This window comes from Oxyura jamaicensis, chromosome 2 (genome assembly GCF_011077185.1).
Source record: "Oxyura jamaicensis isolate SHBP4307 breed ruddy duck chromosome 2, BPBGC_Ojam_1.0, whole genome shotgun sequence".
Taxonomy (NCBI): Eukaryota; Metazoa; Chordata; class Aves; order Anseriformes; family Anatidae; genus Oxyura; species Oxyura jamaicensis.
The window spans coordinates 17,199,751-17,218,706 of NC_048894.1; the positions used below are offsets into that span (position 1 = coordinate 17,199,751).

Here is an 18,956-nt window from a genome sequence, read left to right on the forward strand (position 1 = left end):
TTACAAATTAGATTTCAAATGCCAATAGACTTTTACTTAGATAGCACGATTTCAAAATAAAATAATTGTATTTCTGTATGTTTGAGACTCTCTCTGTGAATTCACCTCTCTTCTGTAAAAGATCTTCAAAGACAGCTTTATTTAAACTGCTATTAAATTTGATTAATTTTTAATATTATTTCTTCAAGTTTGTACAACGGAAAGACACCCCTGCTAGTCTCTGAATCCTAGGATTAATCATGCAAGAGAATAAATGTTTTCCAAGAAAAACATATGCAAATTAAAACACGATCTTGCAAGGACAATACCTTGGTGAGCACTGTTATTAGCTATTTCAAGGCTTGGCTCTGTTTTCTTTATTTCTTCCTCTGTGTTCAAGCCATTCAGGGCAGATTTGGTCTGGATGCCATTCTGCAGATCTGGGATAAAGCCATCCTTGTAACAGCTATTAGCAACAATAGTTTCCAAATCCTTTGCAGCTGCTGATTCTGTTTTCACACTCTTACATTCTGTAAAAGAACAGGAAAAGCTCTTTATTTTCTCTGAAGAGAAGAAATGTGATTTTCAATTCTACTGTTAGAGCCCATGTAGCCATTCACAGCTCTTACATACAGAACTAGCAACAAAAACGATAGAGGGTATCCTTTCAGCTTTTACAAAACACACTAACAGACCTTTCTAGCCAAGTCAAAAAATATATGGCACAGCTCACAGATTTGTGCTATTTCTTAATCTCAGAACACAGACTGAGATGTTGCAGTTTCTTACACATGCATTTACAGTTATTTGCATAAAATTGTCTTGAAGAAGTACAGTGAGAAGCACAGTTCATGATCCTTTGGCATTTTCTAACACTTACATGGTTAAAAAAACCTTTGGAAGAATCACAGAATGGTTGGGGTTGGAAGGGACCTCTGGAAGCCATCTGGTCCAGCCCCCTGCTCAGGGCCACCTAGAGCAAGTTGCCCGGGACCATGTCCAAGGGCTTTTGAAGGTCTCCAAAGAGGGAGACTCCACAGCCTCTCTGGGCAACCTGTGCCAGTACTCAGTCACCTGCACAGTAAAGAAGCATTTCCTGAGGTTTCCAAGAACCATTTGGTCCAAGTGCAGAAAACATACCCTTCACATTTTGCTGTAGTTCTTTTTCTTCCTCTTCACGAAGCCCTTCTTCTTCTGATTCTGCTCCACTATCGCTACTTTCAGCTTTGCCATTCACAGCCTTTATATTTGGAGTGGAATTCATGGCGTTACTAAGGTCTAAGAAAACATTCAAAGAGAAAAAAATACATATTTTAAAAGAAACAAACATACAGCCTCCCCTGCCCCCACCCCCCCAAAAAAAATCAGGTAATTGTTCTACAAAAGCATTTCCACATTAGAAGATGTACCAAATAACTCCAACTTTATTTCTGTAAACTCTTCCTTAATTATTTTAATGTTTCTCCTTTGTGGCTCACCACAGAATGCCTGACTACTAATGAACAATTCTGAGGAAGCCTACTGGAAAAAGACAGCAGGTTACTTTCACTAAAGGCCTCACACCAAGACGTTTATCTGTATTTATGGCATAAATATGGTATAGCTGCAATAACATTTTATTTAGGACTGTGATGGACATTTTCATTTAAATCTAGAAGTCAACATTTTATAGAAGTTCCCTATTGGGCTGAAATGCTTCAAAATTGCTTTCAATGCAATGGCAAACATTGAAACATTCTGTTCAGTTATGTGAGCAACAGGATCCTTGGAAGGGAAATATAACATCCCATTCATCTTCACCCCCAGTGATTTAAGCAAACACAAAATGTGGTAATAAAGTTTATAGAGATCTTTATCTGGCAAAGCGTGCATGGAAATAAATGAACTGATTTCAGTGAAAAAGATGACGAAATAAATCAGAGGGCTGGAACACCCCTCCTATGAAGAAAGGCTGAGAGAGCTGGGGATGTTCAGCCTGGAGAAGAAAAGGCTCTGGGGAGACCTCATCACGGCCTTTCAGTACTTAAAGGGGACTTACAAAAGATGGAGAGCGACTTATTACATGGGTGGATAATGACAGGACAAGGTAGAATGGTTTTAAACTAAAAGATAATAGATTAAGATATGATGTCAGGAGGAAATTCTTTACAATGAGGTTGGTAAGGCCCTGGCCCTGCCCAGAGAAGCTGTGGATGCCCCATCCCTGGAGGTGCTCAAGGCCAGGCTGGATGGGGCTTTGGGCAACCTGGTGTGGTGGGAGGTGTCCCTGCCCATGGCAGGGGGTTGGATCTGGATGATCTTTGAGGTCCCTGCCAACCCAAACCATCTGATGATTCTATGAAATACGTGGCTCGTGTTTGCTTGTCTAATTACATACATATCTAAAAAAACAGATCTTGACAAAGTAACTGCTAAGGCCTTGTTTTCCATCTCTGTGATCACTCAAGGATCACTAACAATTTACTCACTGTACAAAGTACTGCAAGGTCAAGAGTCCTCCAGGAAAAAAAAGAGATAGAATTTAAGGGACATTTCTACCACCCTCTGAAAAAAACACAGCTAAATACATTGATTTAATAATTTACATGATTTAAGCCTCATACATTAGCACAGAGTGATTAAAGTACAAAGCGGACACAGTTAGGAGACACATATTTTACAGGTTGACCACAAGGCCAGATTCTGCCTGTTTTAATTGTTACCACAGCACTCCATTTGCATAATTTTTACATTCCCTTGTCAGAACCTTGAAAGATTAATTCTTACGTTTAGGCTTAACATCAAACAGCAAAATAACACCCAATTACAGTGGAGCTGCCCAACCAGCTCTGCTACTTTCCTTGCTGTATGGTAATTTAGGGCTAAGAGGTTTCTACTTGAATCTCGCCATGAAGAAGCAGGCTGCCTTCCCACGTTCCTCTAGTTTCAAAGCTTAGCCATACTGCTTAAAAAAAAAAGGCAAAATAACTTTACTTTTTATCCAAATATAGTGAGTATGTTGAATAGCCTGTTCACCTCAGTCTTACTGTGAAGTAAGGCTTCTGGGGGCACCCTGCATTCCTGTTTTGGATTGATTTAATCCAACTTTTATCTGAAGACTAAAAAAAAGTTCATTTGTCATGAAAAAAGAACTAGAAACACTATTGTCTATTTCGTAGACTGCAAGAATATACGGTCATTTTCTCCTCACTACAGAAAACATTTGCAAGAAAATTAGTTTCACAGAAGGAAAATCCTAACATATTTACAGTTTGTTTCTCATAAATGTTTCTCTTATTGTGAAACTCAGTTCTAGAGGCATTCTTCTGAGAAGAAACAGTGGGAGAAGAATAACGAAACAGTTATGTCCCTTGAAGCACGAAGAGTAAGCAGAGCCCCAGCCCCCTTGCAATGTGAAGCAGGCATCACCTTTCCCTTTGAAATACAAGGGGTGGAGGCCGAGACATCCAAGTGCCTTACCCAGCCGTGGGAGTAAACGGGAAAGACAAGACTTTGAGACATTTAGCTGTAAAGACAGGCAACTCAAGCTGTAAACCTCCTCACCCTACTCGAGGTATTGTAAAAAGCCCCAACCATGCTGTAAACATATTTTGTAAGATTTACTTTTTTTCTTTTTGAAGAGAATGCCTTTGAACATTCAAATATGTTTTCTCTGTACTCAATCTCAGCAAGGAGATTATTCACTTGGGAAAACTTCTGAGTGATACATTGCACATATTCAAATAAAGAAATGGAGAAAAGCATGGGGAATAACGGTAGCAAGCCATGAACACCTGAGTATCTGAAACCCATCAGGATCATATTTCTCCTACACAGTCAACAGGGCTCCTGAAGCCCACAAGGAGACGTGGCTTTGCTGCTGGCTCCAAAGAACACAGTGCATTGTACAGTCATGGCGATGCTGAAATACCATGCTTGATCTTGTATTTTTCCCCAGAAATACAAATTATTTTTCCTATCCTCACCATGTCCATCCCCAAATGTTTCTACTGCACGAAAAAGAGCACCACTTCTGCTCTCCCCGTTACTGTGAGTACCTGCTACAAAACCAGCAGTGATGACTAACACAGGGTGATAACATCAAAGCCCAACCTGAGCCAACTAGCAGTGACTTCTCCAGTCCTTGGTGGTCAGTTAACAGCTGCTCCCTAGGGAACGTGTCTTTTAGTGTGAATACTAAGATTCAAGCGAGCTTTTATTTTTTTGTGCTATTTTTATTACTCTGTTCAGCACAACACAGTATGCTCACACAAGTCATGCAGACTTTCATTCTGTGTAAATACCAGTGACCAGGATAGATGCAATAGCAGATGGAACATATAAAACATTTAGTGAGGAAAGCATATGCTGATATTTTAATGATTACTACTCGTATTTGTAAAATGGCATATCTTTACTATCAGCTCGATAGCAGCAAAATCTGCCACCAAAAGATTATTTACGTGAGCTATACTTACAACAACTTACATAGGGACCACTTTGCACGGCTATGTTTGTGCCAGCTGCAGCTCTGTCAAAACGTGTGTCAAGTCTCCCAGAGACCTGCACATACATACACTATACGGAGTTACTTTGCTAACCAGGTAACTAGAATTCTTTTCTTGCCATCAGAACCTTTTGTGCTTGTCACTGATCCAGGTGGCCTCCCTGCTTCAATTCCAAGTTTACACAAGTAGGTTTTGCCATTTCCCATTCACTTGGTTACGCAAATCTCCACCTTCTTTTTGAAACTGAGGTATTCTCATACTGTATTATTGCAAGGGGTGATCGCTTGCTATGGGGAAGGAGTACATGCCAGGGTTCATTTGTGTTATAGAAACACTCCTGATATTTGTCCTTTCATTCTGTCTTTCCAGCCAAAAAGTCTTTGAACCGTCTTCTGGAACAGGAACTACTGATTTGCCATCAGAACGGAGGTTATAAGCAGTATTTCAATACGTGGATCAATATACTGGAGTACAGATACATCTTTGCTCAGCTACAGCTGCGATGCCTGACACAGCCCATGCTCCGCCTGGATCCCTATGCAAGACTCCACCACCTTCAGGCTTGGGTTTGCTTAAATAACATATTTTAAGATAAATAATGGATATCTGCTAGCCCCGCTTATCTTGACTAAGAAGCACTCAGATGAGCAATTCAGAGGATAGACTGCTGAGAGTGATGCCTTCTGAAAATTTCATTTGTTTGCTTTCTTTTTCTTCTCCCTCATGGCAACCAGAAAGGGCAGAGGGTACATGCAAGCATCTGGGAGCAATAAGTTCTTCAGCTAGAAGAGTTTTATACCCCTCATTTCCTTCCATTCTTTCTAGTATACTACACTACAAAGAAAATTTGCAGGGGCCCAGGGTCCTCCATAACATCTGTTCTACAACACTCAAATGAGCTGCCATCACAAATAAAGAGATTTTAGAAGGGCACACCAAAAAACAGAGACCGAAAAATATAAGATCCCCTAGGTTAACTACCATTGTTTTATCACTTTTAATTTTAAATGCATTAAATTCTTTGAAAAAAGTATTCCCTAAGCACATAGATCTTGGAAATCAGATTTTCTTCTATATATTATTCCTTTTAGTCTTCCTGAACTTTACTATAACAGGGAAAAAAGACTCTCCTTTTCTTTTTAATACTTTCCAGAAGACTACAGCCATGTTTTTTCCACATTTCCCTCTCTGCTTATATGCCTCTCAAGCTGTTACATGCAAATAGATGTCACTTTATTTCAAAAGACAAAGTAATCAGCAACAATCACGTCTTTATTCACGATTTATAAACAGCAGAACAATAATTTGTGGATAAGAACAAGCATAAAGAACAGCTTCTTAGACATTAATATTAGCTTGCAAGAATGGCATTTGGGGTTACTGACTTAGTCATCCTGGATCTTTACACTTTTTTTTCCTGTTCAACATCAATGGAGATCATCTCTATTCTTATCACTGGTACCTATTCCCCTGAAAGTTCAGAACACCTTCCACATAAAAATAAGGCTGAGGTTTTTTGGATTGACTTGGATATGATTCTCTTCTCCCCACTACCCGACACTTCTGCCAGTAGAGACAACCTGCCTGGGATTTCCTGAGAGAGATCGGCCCAGCGAGAACAGCAGCTGACCCGCAGGCATTCCCAGCACCAGCAGGTAGTTCCATGTAGGCCACCAGACAGCCAGAACACAAGGCCGCCAAGCACACGCAGATCAGTTATATGGTGTATGTGCAGCGAGACCAGTGAATCCAGGCCAACTTACTGTCAACACCTTAGCAAATGATCATGTGTAAGAATGAACATGAAGAACAGCTGCTTCTTAAGTATTTATAGCAACTCGCAAGAGCCATAAGATCATTCCAGGATCCAGGATGTCTCCATGTCTGGTACTACGTCCCTCTGGAAGAATGAGCAGGACTTGCTACATTCTCTTCTGTGTGGAAGAGATACAGTCAGTATTTGGAACTTTTACTTTGTGTGGAAAGTAAAGAGGAGTTCTATGTACCGGTGGGGTAATATATACAAGTATGCTGTTCCTGCCCCAGGAACTGCAACAAAACATAAGCATTGCAAAGTCAAAACCACCCTAAAAGAAACTGAGTTATGCTTGAAAGCAACAGAAAAACATATTGCTAGGTCACCTACAGTCCAGAAACTCTGGCAATAGTAATGTAGCCTTAATCAAAAATCTTCCTGCCCTGTACAAGAAAAAATAAAGAGGAAATAAAATTAAGGTTATATGCCCCTGGATCCTATTCCAATCCTACCAACTGATCAGCTTTTTACTGTGCCTCATAGATAACACAGATGGCTTTTCCATGCATCTTTGAGGCTATGACTAAAGTCATTATTTTTCCTATAGCAAAGTTATGCATAAAACACTAACCCATTCCCAATGGGCACTTTTCTGTGAACAATCAAAATATGACTACCTACATCTGGTATTTACCAGCCTTCCAAACCTCTGGCTACTTTTTCTTCTTTGTAGAATACAGCTGTGAGAAATCTAGACTTTCATTCTCTCATCACACAATTTTAACTGTAAGTCAGATATCTATAATGTGAGACACCAATATTTTACATCTATTTTTTATTTTTTTTTTCATTTTTTTTTTTTTTTAAATCGACAGAACCTGAAGAGCTTTTGACAACTCCTTTTCTCTTTTGCAGTGAGCTGGTCTGAATAGAGGAAAGAGTACAGATCCAACAACCTATTATGCACAAAAACTAGTACCATTGACTCAACCCAGCATGAAACAGAATACAGCCAGGTATGTCTTTGTGTAAGACAATTTCTCTCATCTATATCTACTTTAAAAGAAAACAGTTTTGTTCTTTTGTCTTAGCACTTGAACATTCTGCTGCTCACCCAGTGCTGATGTGTAATCTCTACTGCTTTGTGTAAGAGTGAAGCTGTTAATAGAGTCAAGGTTTTATCTATACTCATTTTTGGCTGTAGTATCCAAGTTTGTTAGAGAGCACAGGCATAAAACTATTGGTGTGAAGCTAAACCACAAAGTAGGCCCAGCTTTGGATTGGAAAGCCTGAAGTATATATTGCAACAGGACAAGCTGCAACTTGTTGGGTCACTCTCCACTGACTTTGGCAGTTTCTGGCCCAGCCCTTAATCCTGCAATAATCCCATCCTGGAACACAACAGAAAATATTCTAGATGCTTCTGAAACTATTAAACTAATGAGATAGCAACAACAGTATTTGTAAACTAAGATTCACACTAGCCTCCCTGAACGTGAACTGTAACCTTCACAGAGCTGTTAAGGTTGGCTGGAGGTCATCTAGTCCAAACCACCTGCTCAAGCAGGGCCACCTACATACAGCAGGTTGTCCAGGACCACGTCCATATCTCCAAAGGAGACTCCACAACCTCTCTGGGCAACCTGAGCAAAAGCTTTGGCACCTGCACAGTAAAGTAGTGCTTCCTGATATTTAGATGGAACCTGGACTATAGCTGTTAGGGTATCACGGGAAACTGGAAGAGGAGAGAAAGTTTAAAGTTCAGAACTTTAAAAACTTCTCTCACCCGCCCATCAACTTCTCCTGCCCCATGAATGCCCTGCCTTAATGCACCTCTCAGCTATGGTTCAGCCACCCATTCAACATATCCTACTAAGGCACAACTATGAAGTAACGGGGATTGTAGTTTTTTTCTCCCTTCTTACAAAGGGTTAGGGATTCACAGCCACTGCGTTCCTTCAAAATCCTAGTCAGGAAAAGAACAAGAAGGAAGGAAAGCAGTTTAGCAAGTACCTCTGAAGTCAGACAGAAACAAGAAACTGAGTTTATAAACCAAACCCAGGGTGTTTCACATGAAACCCACACACAAGCAGAAAACCATACCACTAAATGCTTTGATACAAAGCAAAGATGTTGAAAATGAGATGAAAAGCATTTTGAATATGAGTAGTTTCTCTTTTCAAATAGTTGCATTTTCTCAATCTCTAGCAGTACAGTTGGAAAGTATATTTCATTTAGAGCTAGAGTAAGTGTTTCTAACTAGAAGTAATAATTTAGAACAGATTTTTTTTAAAAAAATGCAACCCTCCCTTTACCCCCAAGCTTACCTATATCCTGCAGTAACTATTGCCTTTAAAACAGAAGTGTTGGAATGTACTTGCTTGTTCCAGAAGAATGCAGACCTCAGTGAATAAAAAAGAACTAGCTCTCATGTCCAAGCAAACTCTGTCTGCCTGCACGCCAGACTAACTTCTGCCACTCACAGCTGCTACTGAAGTAATGGTGCCTTGTATGGGCTCCCAGCACAAAATACTGCTCTGCAATCAGTGCTGCCCAAAACTAGCATATGTGGCAGTAAAAAAGGAGTCCCCTTGCTTCAACAGGGCTTCATCTGGTGCAGTCACAATACAGCTGGGAACAAAGGTCTCAGGAGAGAAACACTCAGCATGATGACAAAAGTTGTTATGCTGAAACTTTCCTGTCTCCATGGTGCATAACTTGACATTACTGAAGGCACCTTCTAGTCTTCAGAAAGGTTTACAAAGAGTAGTACTGCTCAGCATAAAGGCAGAAGGTCTTTATTTAGTAGGACTTTAAAAACAGACATATGCCTTGGTCACAAAATGGAAAGAGTACACAGGAAAATTCTACTGAAGAACTTGTGAAAAAATTCCAGATAGTTCACTCAGCTGTTGAGGTGCCTTAGTGCAGGCTTGTCAGCTGGACTTCTCCTTGTCCCCTTTGGATTTATTCACATTCAGAATAGACAACAACACACACTCTCAAGTAAACATCTGGAAGGATGAGGTGGCTTTGAAACTTTTGATGTTTCTCATCCAGTATCAGATGGTTACTGTGCCAATTCTAGCCCACCTTTGGCTTCTTCAGGTGTAAGCAACAAGAAAACTGGAATGTCTGTTCAGAAAGCTTCCAATTCATAACTGTATTTTGAAGCCTCTTAGATATTTTTTAGACATCAGATTTCTTGTTTATTTATTAGCAAGTGCAACAATTTAAAGAATCGCTCTTCTAAAGCAGCAATATCCCAGCTAGATACAATGACCTGTCCCCACCTTTCCCAATACACCTCCCTCCACTCTTCCAGCAACTGCAAACAAAAGGGTCCTTTCTGTAATACGGCAGTTACTTCTCTCTTCTGAAGCCCTCAGACAACAGAATTCAAGAACTTTCTCTTTGTGGCAGAAAGAGACAATGCAGCAAGTTGTATGGATGAAGCCATACGTTTAATACAAGCATCGTAAAAGGCTGTTCACTTGGTAGGGTTGGAGTAGGTTCCAGGGCTATATAATCTTAGTTTTATTTCCTGTTTATTTTTCTTGTACAGGGCAAAACAATTTTTGATTAAGGCCACATTGATGAAGCTACACATGCTAGATTTAGTGCCACGCTAGCAGAAGAGGAAAAAGTTGAAATTTTGTATTTTACTAGTTTTATTTACACTGCTTTATGTTTAAGCTGAAACTTTATTCTGATTTCAATAAGAGATTTAGGACACCTGTCTTTTAACTTTTGTGATTCTCTGCTTGCCTAGATAAAGTCATTTTTAAAATTTTTTATAAAAGAAGCTGCTTTTGACACTCTGCCTTAGACACCAAGTGTAAGTAAATCCTTATTACACAGATCACTGACCTGAATCTACTGATACTCTTACACTCTTGCCTATCAATCCAGCTGTCAGGCAAGCTTGTTAAATCACAGACATGAAGTATGCACATTTTTAGTTGAGAAAGAACTCATACAGCTTTCAAAATGGCCATTTAAAACCCTCAACCATTACCTTTCCTCAAAATAAATGAAAAACTACTTATCTCCTTCTGCAACTCAATGCCAAAAGCAAATTCAAGATTGTGTTTGCTTAAAACGGGGAAAAGAGCCATATACAAAAGGCAACTTAACCAGTGATTGCTACTTCTTCAATACTTTAACCAAATTCATTTCTGCAATGGTTTGTTTTTTAAAACTGTTACAAGTTTTGATCCCATGCATTTCAGTTTTATCTGAAATTAAGCCTGTTTTGAACAGCCAAGTCCTGTATTACAACCTTATGATGATACTATCTGTAACATAACTATCATTATCAAAACATTTTCACAATAGCATTGCTAAAAAAAAAAAAATCACATTGATTTTTATGCAGCTATGACACCACTAGGTTTGCCACCTGTCAGAGATGTAAAATGTATAAACGTTTCCTTTGTAAGCTTAAGTCTCAGAAAGCTTAATTTGAAAGTTTCTCAAACCTATCTTATATTCTGAAGGTATTAGAGAAACCATGATTGCTACAGCCATGGTTTTGACGAGGGAGTTATTTATTTAAAAATTCAGATCAGATGACAGTGTTGGATTACCAGCCTCAGCATGCAGTTCAACAGTCCACAGCTACACCTTTTACACATTTTAAACAGTTCTTCCTTTTATTAATGGAAAGGCAGAAACTACATTTGGCAAGGGAAGGGGCATTTTAAATACACCCCTTTCTTCAGAAAGAAGTTTTCCTTCAGCATCTCAGAAAGTACATAGATAAGGATTAAGCATTCAGCTTCCTGGGTCTAACTTTGTTTTGTACGTCAAAAATAATAATAAAACAAACTGCCTCATGAGGTGGCAAACCTAGAAGTTGCAAGAATTAGCAGGAAGTTACTGTAGCACCAAAACAGTGGAAGAGATGGACTTATACATAAGCTGTTATTCCTACCTTCCAAGTATTTAGAGACTTTCTCCATTCGAACTGCCATACAGAGAAGAGAATGAACAGAAAGATGCAACATTTAGCTTTAAAAGCGTTTATAGCAAACACCCCCCCCCCCCCAATCCAGACCTGTGATTATTCGTAGTATAAAGGAAGTTATTTGTCCGAACCTGAGGTTAGGTCAGATCCTCTGTTCTTTTTATCTTCTACTATTTCATAGAAGGGGCCTATTACTTGTAGTAATTCTTCAACTTTCTCCGTCATTGGCATACTTTCAAGAATCTGCACAAGTCCAAAATATGAAGTACCTCATGAAACAGCAATTCAATGATTAATTCATTTTAACTGATTTTAGACACTTTTACTGTAAGCTCAATAACATTGCACTAAGTCTCTTAACACATTATTAAGATTTTTCTTTCATTTTTTTAAAATAGCATGAACCTAATTTACCAGACAAGAACCTGAACTAGCTGTATTAACTTTCTTTGGGTGACAGTAAGACAGGAGAGCTAATGCGTTTGCCACAACTAAAGGACAGCCTCAGCACAATATGAGTAGCAATCTGTTATTTCAACAGTTTCAAACTAAACCTACTCAAGGTTCAACAGGTTGCTTTTATCTGATGCAATTTACTTTATAGACTGCCACTCCACACAGAAAATGAGACTGTAAGACTTTTTTTTTGCCAAAGAATTCTTCCTACTTGTCAATACCTGCCATCTTCAATGGAATGTAAGGAACAGATTGAAAGTACCTTCCTGGGTCAACCAAAAAACAAGGTGGACAGAATCCAACAAAGCTGGGTCAGTGCACATAAACACATAGAAGAAGAGCAAACAAGCTCCAAATGACTTTAAAGCAGAATTTGGCTCTGAAGTCATTACTCTGATAAAAAATTGGTTTTAATTTACAAAACCAATACCTTTAATTTTCTGATAAGAATATTAAGTTGTAATCTAGAACGAATAGAAAGTGTTTCAATAATTTAACATTGTTTTTGAAGTTTTAGATATTTGTCCCCTTATTTATTATCTATTTAGATACTAGTCCCCTTCAAGTCCTTTGAGCAAGCTTTTTGCTGGTAGCTTTGTTACTTCTTCATCCTCTTAAAAAAAAAAAGTGGGGGGGGTAAAAGTCAGTAACAGTACAAAAGGACTCAGGTAGAAGCAGACTACCATCTATGGTATGCTTCCTCCTCCAGAAGAGGAGGAGAAAGTACCAGATGGAAGGTACAGGTTGCCACAGAATGTGCTTCTCAAATAGAAGCACCAAGCACTTCACTAAGCAGCAGAAGCAAAAGCTACAGCATTACTTCACAAGGCAGAAGCTCCAGGCAGGCTAGCAGCTAACAAGTCAACACTTGCACACCAGTCAAAGATACCAAGAGACAAAGATCCTATCAACCTACAGCTCCATCACCACTTGTCTGATCTATTTAGCAAATATAATTCATCCCGTATTTGTTAGATGGAAATGCTTGGTGCTCAGATATGGAGCTGGAAACGAACTAGAAACAGGACAAGCATTTTAAAAACAAACAACAGAAAAAACAACCTTCAATAGCACTGAGAGAAATAAGAAACCCAGTCTAGAGTAACACACTTGTATTTGCTCGGTATTTATATCTATCATCTACACCGTAAACTGTTTCGTACTGCGTCTTCATACGTGCATTCATTTAAAGTAACCGTTCTTCACATTCTGAAGAGATGTCAATATACTTTTAATAAGTTGGAGCAATTCCTAGTATCTTGTTTAACAGCAGCTGTGCAGTAAGAGCTTTGTAACTGATACCTTTTAGGTAGCAAAAAAGAAAAACAATAAACTCTCAGAAACAAAATTGGTTGCTTATGTGTATTAGCCACGCTGCCCAACACAAAAAATTTTAAATTGTAAATACAAAATAAGTTACTATGCATCCTGAATTACTGCTTTCTTTGGATGTCAGACAAATCACACAAAGATCCTTTTTTCAAATTAAAAACACTGTAAATTAATGTTTTTATTGCTAAGATACAGCTCATTAATATGATAATATTAATTTTAAATATTAATGTAATAATGTTAAATATAAGGTGATATTTATATTTAATATTAATAAAATGATATTAACAAGTTATCTGAGATGTAAATAAGTTAGTCTAAACAGTATTTTGTAACATAAACTTTCAGAAATGTGACTTGGAAGAGATATTTGCTTTAACCAAAATGTACCTGAGCTCAGATTCATCTTCGCAAGGACTAAGACAAGTAATGTCATTGCCTACCAACACATGGAAATCTCACCCAGACCCTTCTCAACGGCTGCAATTTTCAGTGCTACCACATGAGGGGAGGGAAGAAGTCTACAATAATGTTCAACTTGTAAATGGGTCGGCTGATACATGCACGGCCCTAACTCAAGTGCTAGGGTTATATTCCAGGGTGGCGGAGAAGGGAGAAATATCAATCACACCCTTACACACAGTTCTGTTACATCAAGATACAAATGTCACGGACACCTAAGCAGCAACAGCCAAACGCCCACAGTACCACCACGGAGGTTAGTGCAGTATGTGCTGACAGAACAACCCAGCGGATCCGTGTGAAATGCACTTCTATTGACATTTCAAGTAGAACCAACTGGGTTGGAAGAGCTGAAGCTAGGATTTCAAATGCAAGGGCTGAAGCTGCGGTAATGCAGGGTAAACAGATCCCCAGTTTCAAAGCTGTGTGAGGCAAGAAGTCATTTGCTCTCCAATCTTTGCACGTAATCCGTACAGAGGCAGAATATTTGTGCTTCATTAGGGTCAAGTAAGCAGACTTCCTCACAGGAGACTTACTAAGCTTTTTTTGGAACACACTGCACAACTTCACTTAATTTTAGCATCCTGATGGAACTAACTACTTCACTGAAAAGAGCGGGTACTCTACTGAAATATTAATACATTTTGAAACAGATTTGAAAGGAAGGGATAAATTTTGTGGTCTGCATTCAAAACAAGTTAAAATTTGGTGGGGATTTAAAAAAAAATAATATGAACATTTGGCCTCTCATGTTTTCTGGATTATTATTTTTTTCATTTTAAAGCATAAACAATAGTGCCAACAGGAACAGAATAACCAAAGTTACAGACAAAAAAAAGTAGTTGAATTCCAGCTCTTCACCAAATAAAGGTTTTTTGCTGTACTAATCATTAAACATGCTGAGTATTCAAGTAAACTTTTAAGAATGTTAAGATAATGGCCTAGGAGAAAAGCAAGCATATTCAGATTAGAGTTTCCTCTCTTTGATGCTAACCTCATTACAATAAGTTACAGATATACCTTCATCCAGAAGGACAGAAAAAATAATCTTTAAACTGGGCAGGCTACTTAAAACAGCTAGTGCAAAGGACTGCAGTGAGAAAGGTTAGCTAATAAAAGAAAAGAAACCTTAATTCTGAACAATTTCGTTAGTTAATGCTTTAATACACATTTAATAAAGTAACTACGGATGTTTACAAGTTATGCATCTATTCCAAACAAGACAAACCAAGTTACTCAATTATAAGCATCAGCCACAAAACGTAACATACAAGAAATATTTTCATCACAAGAAAAGAAAACTCAGGCTGCTGAGTTATTCCTGAAAAAAAGTCAGACAAATAAGTTTACATATTTGATTATCATGTCATCTCTCCAGTCATGAGAGTGATGTTCTTATTGACAAATTACTTTTGGAGTCTTCCCACCCCAACACCTCCCCACCCCCAAGATAAGGACCCCTTACCTCTCTCAACTTGGAGAACTGAAGCAGTGTTCAGTAAATTCAGCTTATCTTTTGTTGGACATTAGATTCCTCTGTTTTCTCCACAGCCCCCTTTTACCATGTTTTCAGTATTTCTTTAGATCTATCATTTATGCTTCAGATCAACTAGAACTCGCGTTTTTCTAAAAACATGCCAAATTCAATAGGAATTGAATTGGAGGAAGCTACATAATTTTATTCGCCCAACAGGCCAAACAGCATAGTAGTGAAGTGTAACAGCTCATCTAGAGAATAATTCTTTTGGAGCCCTGACGGTATTCAGTGAGAATCTCCTCACATTCCCTAGTGTATTTCATGGAACATTTGTTCTGTAAGATGCCTTCTACTCATTAATATATTTACCTTTTTCATTTCTTCAACATAGGCTATCATGGCTTCTTCTTTGGACATGTCTCCCAGAGCACTCCAGGCATCCCTAAGAAACAAAGTCACACGCATCTTCAGAATCTGCGAGGCCCATGGGATTTTTTTCAGCCCAGCTGTAAGTAGGTCAGTTATATAATACTTGAAGTTTCTCTAATACAAATAAAATGCAACAACAATTTGCAACTTGTTTTAAAAGACCAAATATACAATTTGCTAGAATAATTAAACAGTGGGACATCAATAAAGAAGCGACAAAATGAACAGCCTGAGGACTACACAGTTCCTCACTGGTCAACTATGATCCTGTGTCTAAGCTGTTTACAAGCCCAGACATTATGAAAGACACATATTTCCCTTCTGATTGACTTTAGGCCCTCTACTACAGACTAAAGCAGGCCTAAATATTTAGTGACAGTTGCTCATAAGTGCCAGCTAACTTATAACAGGGTACAAGTAAAACGTTTAGCAGCAGGGGAAAGATGCACTTGTCTAATTGGCAGCAGTTCAATTGTTGCCCCCAGTTACCACCATTGCTACTCATGACCTACAAAATACCCACCTCTCCGGTTCTGCAAGACAGCAAACTCCAATTAAAGTTTTTTTAGCATTGCCAAAAGAATCTGTCAAAACAGAGGCTGGAATAAAACATTTCCTTACCCAGTCTTGCACTTGATTTGACACTGCCCCTACCTCTTGCCAGACTATTTGTCCCACTTACAGCAAAACCCCAAGGCTGGTGGCTCACATTTGAACTACAAACAGCCAGACGATTGGAAGCTTACTTCCCTAGTCATGCAAACATACCCTTCACCTTAATTTGGAGAAGAAAAAAAAAAGTCAAAGAACTCTTTTCACAGATCCCAAGAAGACCCTGACCATATAGACAGCAATAATACTCTTCAGGACAAAATGATTATAAAAACTTAATAAGAAAAGTGTTGCTACGTGTTTTCAAACAGATCTCAACAGTCTCTTTAATCAGAAGTCTTCCCAGCACAAGGAGAATACTGACAGTGGGAAGTTCTGCCACCGGGCAGACAAACCAGAAAGACACAAACTAGACCTCTCTTCAAGAGCTTGAAGCAGTATTCATCATGTCTTTCAACCAGCACCTATTTATTTCTTGTGTTATCTTGTATGATGTGAGCATGAAGGAAGAATTCCAGACACAATTCCACATCACACACCCTGCAGAGTGCCTGCAGTCTATGGTGTAGGATAAAAACTGGAGAGATACCATGATGGTGTCTGTCCAAAAAAAATAAATCACCTGAGCTAGAAAGCTGGAGCACAAGGAAGAAAATAAATTGAAGCATCAAAGATTAAGAAAAAGAAATAAACTCACTAATACCTTCCTCCAACAGCCACTCTTCTAAACATTTCCACTCAAAGTATGAGGAAAAAAAGTTACCATTTGTATCTACCAATTGGATCCCAAAATCCAGGTCTTGGAATGTTACAGGGTCCTTGTGTTGCCTGCTTATAAAAGCTGTAGAACTTCAGCATCATTTCATTTGTTGGCTGGAATGAACCTAGTGAAAGCATTTTAAAATACAATTAAGTTGTAGTCAAGATTATTAACAAGTATTTCACGAGGTTAGTATTTCTGCCTGAAAATAGCCTGCAGTTTGTTACAGCCTGATTCACAGCAGTACAGTTTGAGTCGAGGGAAAACATCTTCAGCTAGCTGGAGTCTGCCTCACTGACAATATTTACTTTACAGAGAGCACACGCTTCAGATCAAATTGAAGGGACTATAACCTTTACTACTGCTAACGTCAGAATCCACAATTAGCAAAAGAGTAATAAGTAACAAAGAGCAAGCCTCCTTTCACTCAGTTTAAAGGGACAGATTCGGCTTGCAGTAAACACCGTATGTCACAAGCCATTCTGGTGTTACAGGCAGTAACTTACTGAAACACTCTAGAACTAAAAGAATAAGGCACTTTGTTGTTTATTTCGATATTCGACAGGTCTTTCAATAACAGTTTCACTGTTCCTCCTGGTTTTGTTTTCTCGTCTTCCTTTGTGAAGTAAACACTTGTAAAAGCAGGAAATGTAAACACAGAACTGCAATAATTGGCAGAGAAGATTCAAACCTACTCCGCTGAGTTAATTATTTCGAGGTTGGACTCCAGTCGTTAGGGGATGTTTACAGTGACCTTTATCTTGGTACCCCAACAAACCCATTTTACTTATAACAGAAATAAGTAACGGTGCAAATCGTGATTTTTTCAGCATTATTAATGAAAGGATAAGAGCTGGTGCTTCACTCTACTGCTTCACTAACTTTCAACAGAGGGAACTGATAACAGCCCCGAAGTCGTCAAACCAACTTCAGGGTTTTAAGGAGGCAAAGGCCCCTCCCGCAGGCAGCTGAGGACCCCTCCTTCGGGAGGAACTTTTGGGGCGAGTTCAGGAGCCCAAAGCCCAGTTTCTCCGGACGGGGGGGGTCGATAAAAGCAGGGCCACCTCCTGCTGATCCCCATCGTCCCGTCCCGTCCCCCCCAGTGCCAGCGAGGCCCCCGCCACCCCCAGGCCGCTCTCACCGTTTTTGGGCAGGCTCTGGATCACCTTCACGGCCGCCTCGAACCTGGTGGCGTGCACCGAGCCGGTCTCCGCCATCTCTCCGTCCCGTCCCCGACCGCCTGCCTGCTCCTGCTGCTGCTGCTGCCGCCGCTGCTCAGCCTCCCTCGCCGGGCCGCCTGCAGCACGGGAGAGGGGCAGGGAGGCTCCGGGCCCTGCGCCGCCACCCCACCGCCCCCCGGCGGCAGCGGGACGGGGTGCCCGGCCCGGCCCGGCCCCGCTCCCCTCGGTCTGGGCACAGCTCAGCCCACCCGCGGCCCGGCCCAGCCTGGCCCCGCAGCCCACCCCTACCTCCCTGCCGGCCTCAGGCGCCCATGTTACGCCTTCCCCTCCCCTCGCACCGCCCCGAGGCCTCCAGGGGGCTCGCTGGGAAACGTAGTCCGCGGCCTCCCCGCTCCGTACCTGGCCCTTTCCTTCCTCCTAACGCCGGGGCTGGCGGTCAGCGCCCGGGCGGCCTCCGAGCGTTGCCCCCGGCAGAGCCCCGGGGCCTGAGGCGTTGGGCCCCAGCCTAGTTGAAGGGCTGCTCCCCAGGAGACTGTTTTCTCATTTATTTTTACCTCAATTAGTTTTATTTTTCACTCGTTTCTATATCCTCTCTTTCTCTTCCCTGCTTGTTACATTATAAGAAGATCTCAAAACCTGCCGTACTCCTCCTGTTGTACAGCACTGAGCATAGCTCCCCAGTGTCGTCCCCAGTATCTTCAGGAGATTCCTGAAAATAGGAATTCCAAACAGGATTCCCCACTGCCCTGGCACTCTGCTTTGCTGCTTCCCCCCTCCTCACACCTGCTCCCACATAATCCGCGCAAATGTGAATTCACTCTAGCCACATTTATTATTATTATTTTTAAATAGCAGTAATGACTCCTATTTACATTAAAATTTTAGGAATGGGATTTTAAAAACCTGAAACCCTGGAAATAACTATTGCCATGGCATTGAGAGATGAGGATGAATGCCATTACAGCACAGCCAGCTAGCTCAGTAGCTAAATAAATGAATGGCCTCATTCAGAAGTGCTGTGCATCCAGCGCATGAAATCAGACAAAAGTATGCTAA

General features: G+C 40.2%; 1 protein-coding gene across 3 annotated transcripts in view; it reads right to left on the minus strand.

Moving 5' to 3' along the window:
- ACBD5 (acyl-CoA binding domain containing 5) overlaps nt 1-18,144 on the minus strand; it is a 29,530-nt gene extending 11,386 nt beyond the window's left edge. Inside the window, exons 1-7 of one of the 3 annotated variants that reach the window (XM_035317196.1) lie at nt 17,861-18,144; nt 16,723-16,843; nt 15,288-15,360; nt 11,323-11,434; nt 11,159-11,191; nt 1,120-1,257; nt 309-509 (exon numbers count right to left, since the gene is read on the minus strand). In XM_035317196.1, coding sequence (XP_035173087.1) covers nt 309-509; nt 1,120-1,257; nt 11,159-11,191; nt 11,323-11,434; nt 15,288-15,360; nt 16,723-16,843; nt 17,861-17,936 — 754 coding nt within the window. In that variant the 5' untranslated portion in view covers nt 17,937-18,144. The remainder of the gene's footprint in view (nt 1-308; nt 510-1,119; nt 1,258-11,158; nt 11,192-11,322; nt 11,435-15,287; nt 15,361-16,722; nt 16,844-17,860) is intronic. The other 2 variants (XM_035317194.1, XM_035317195.1) reach the window with 2 other exon arrangements.
- Nucleotides 18,145-18,956: the final 812 nt, after the last annotated feature.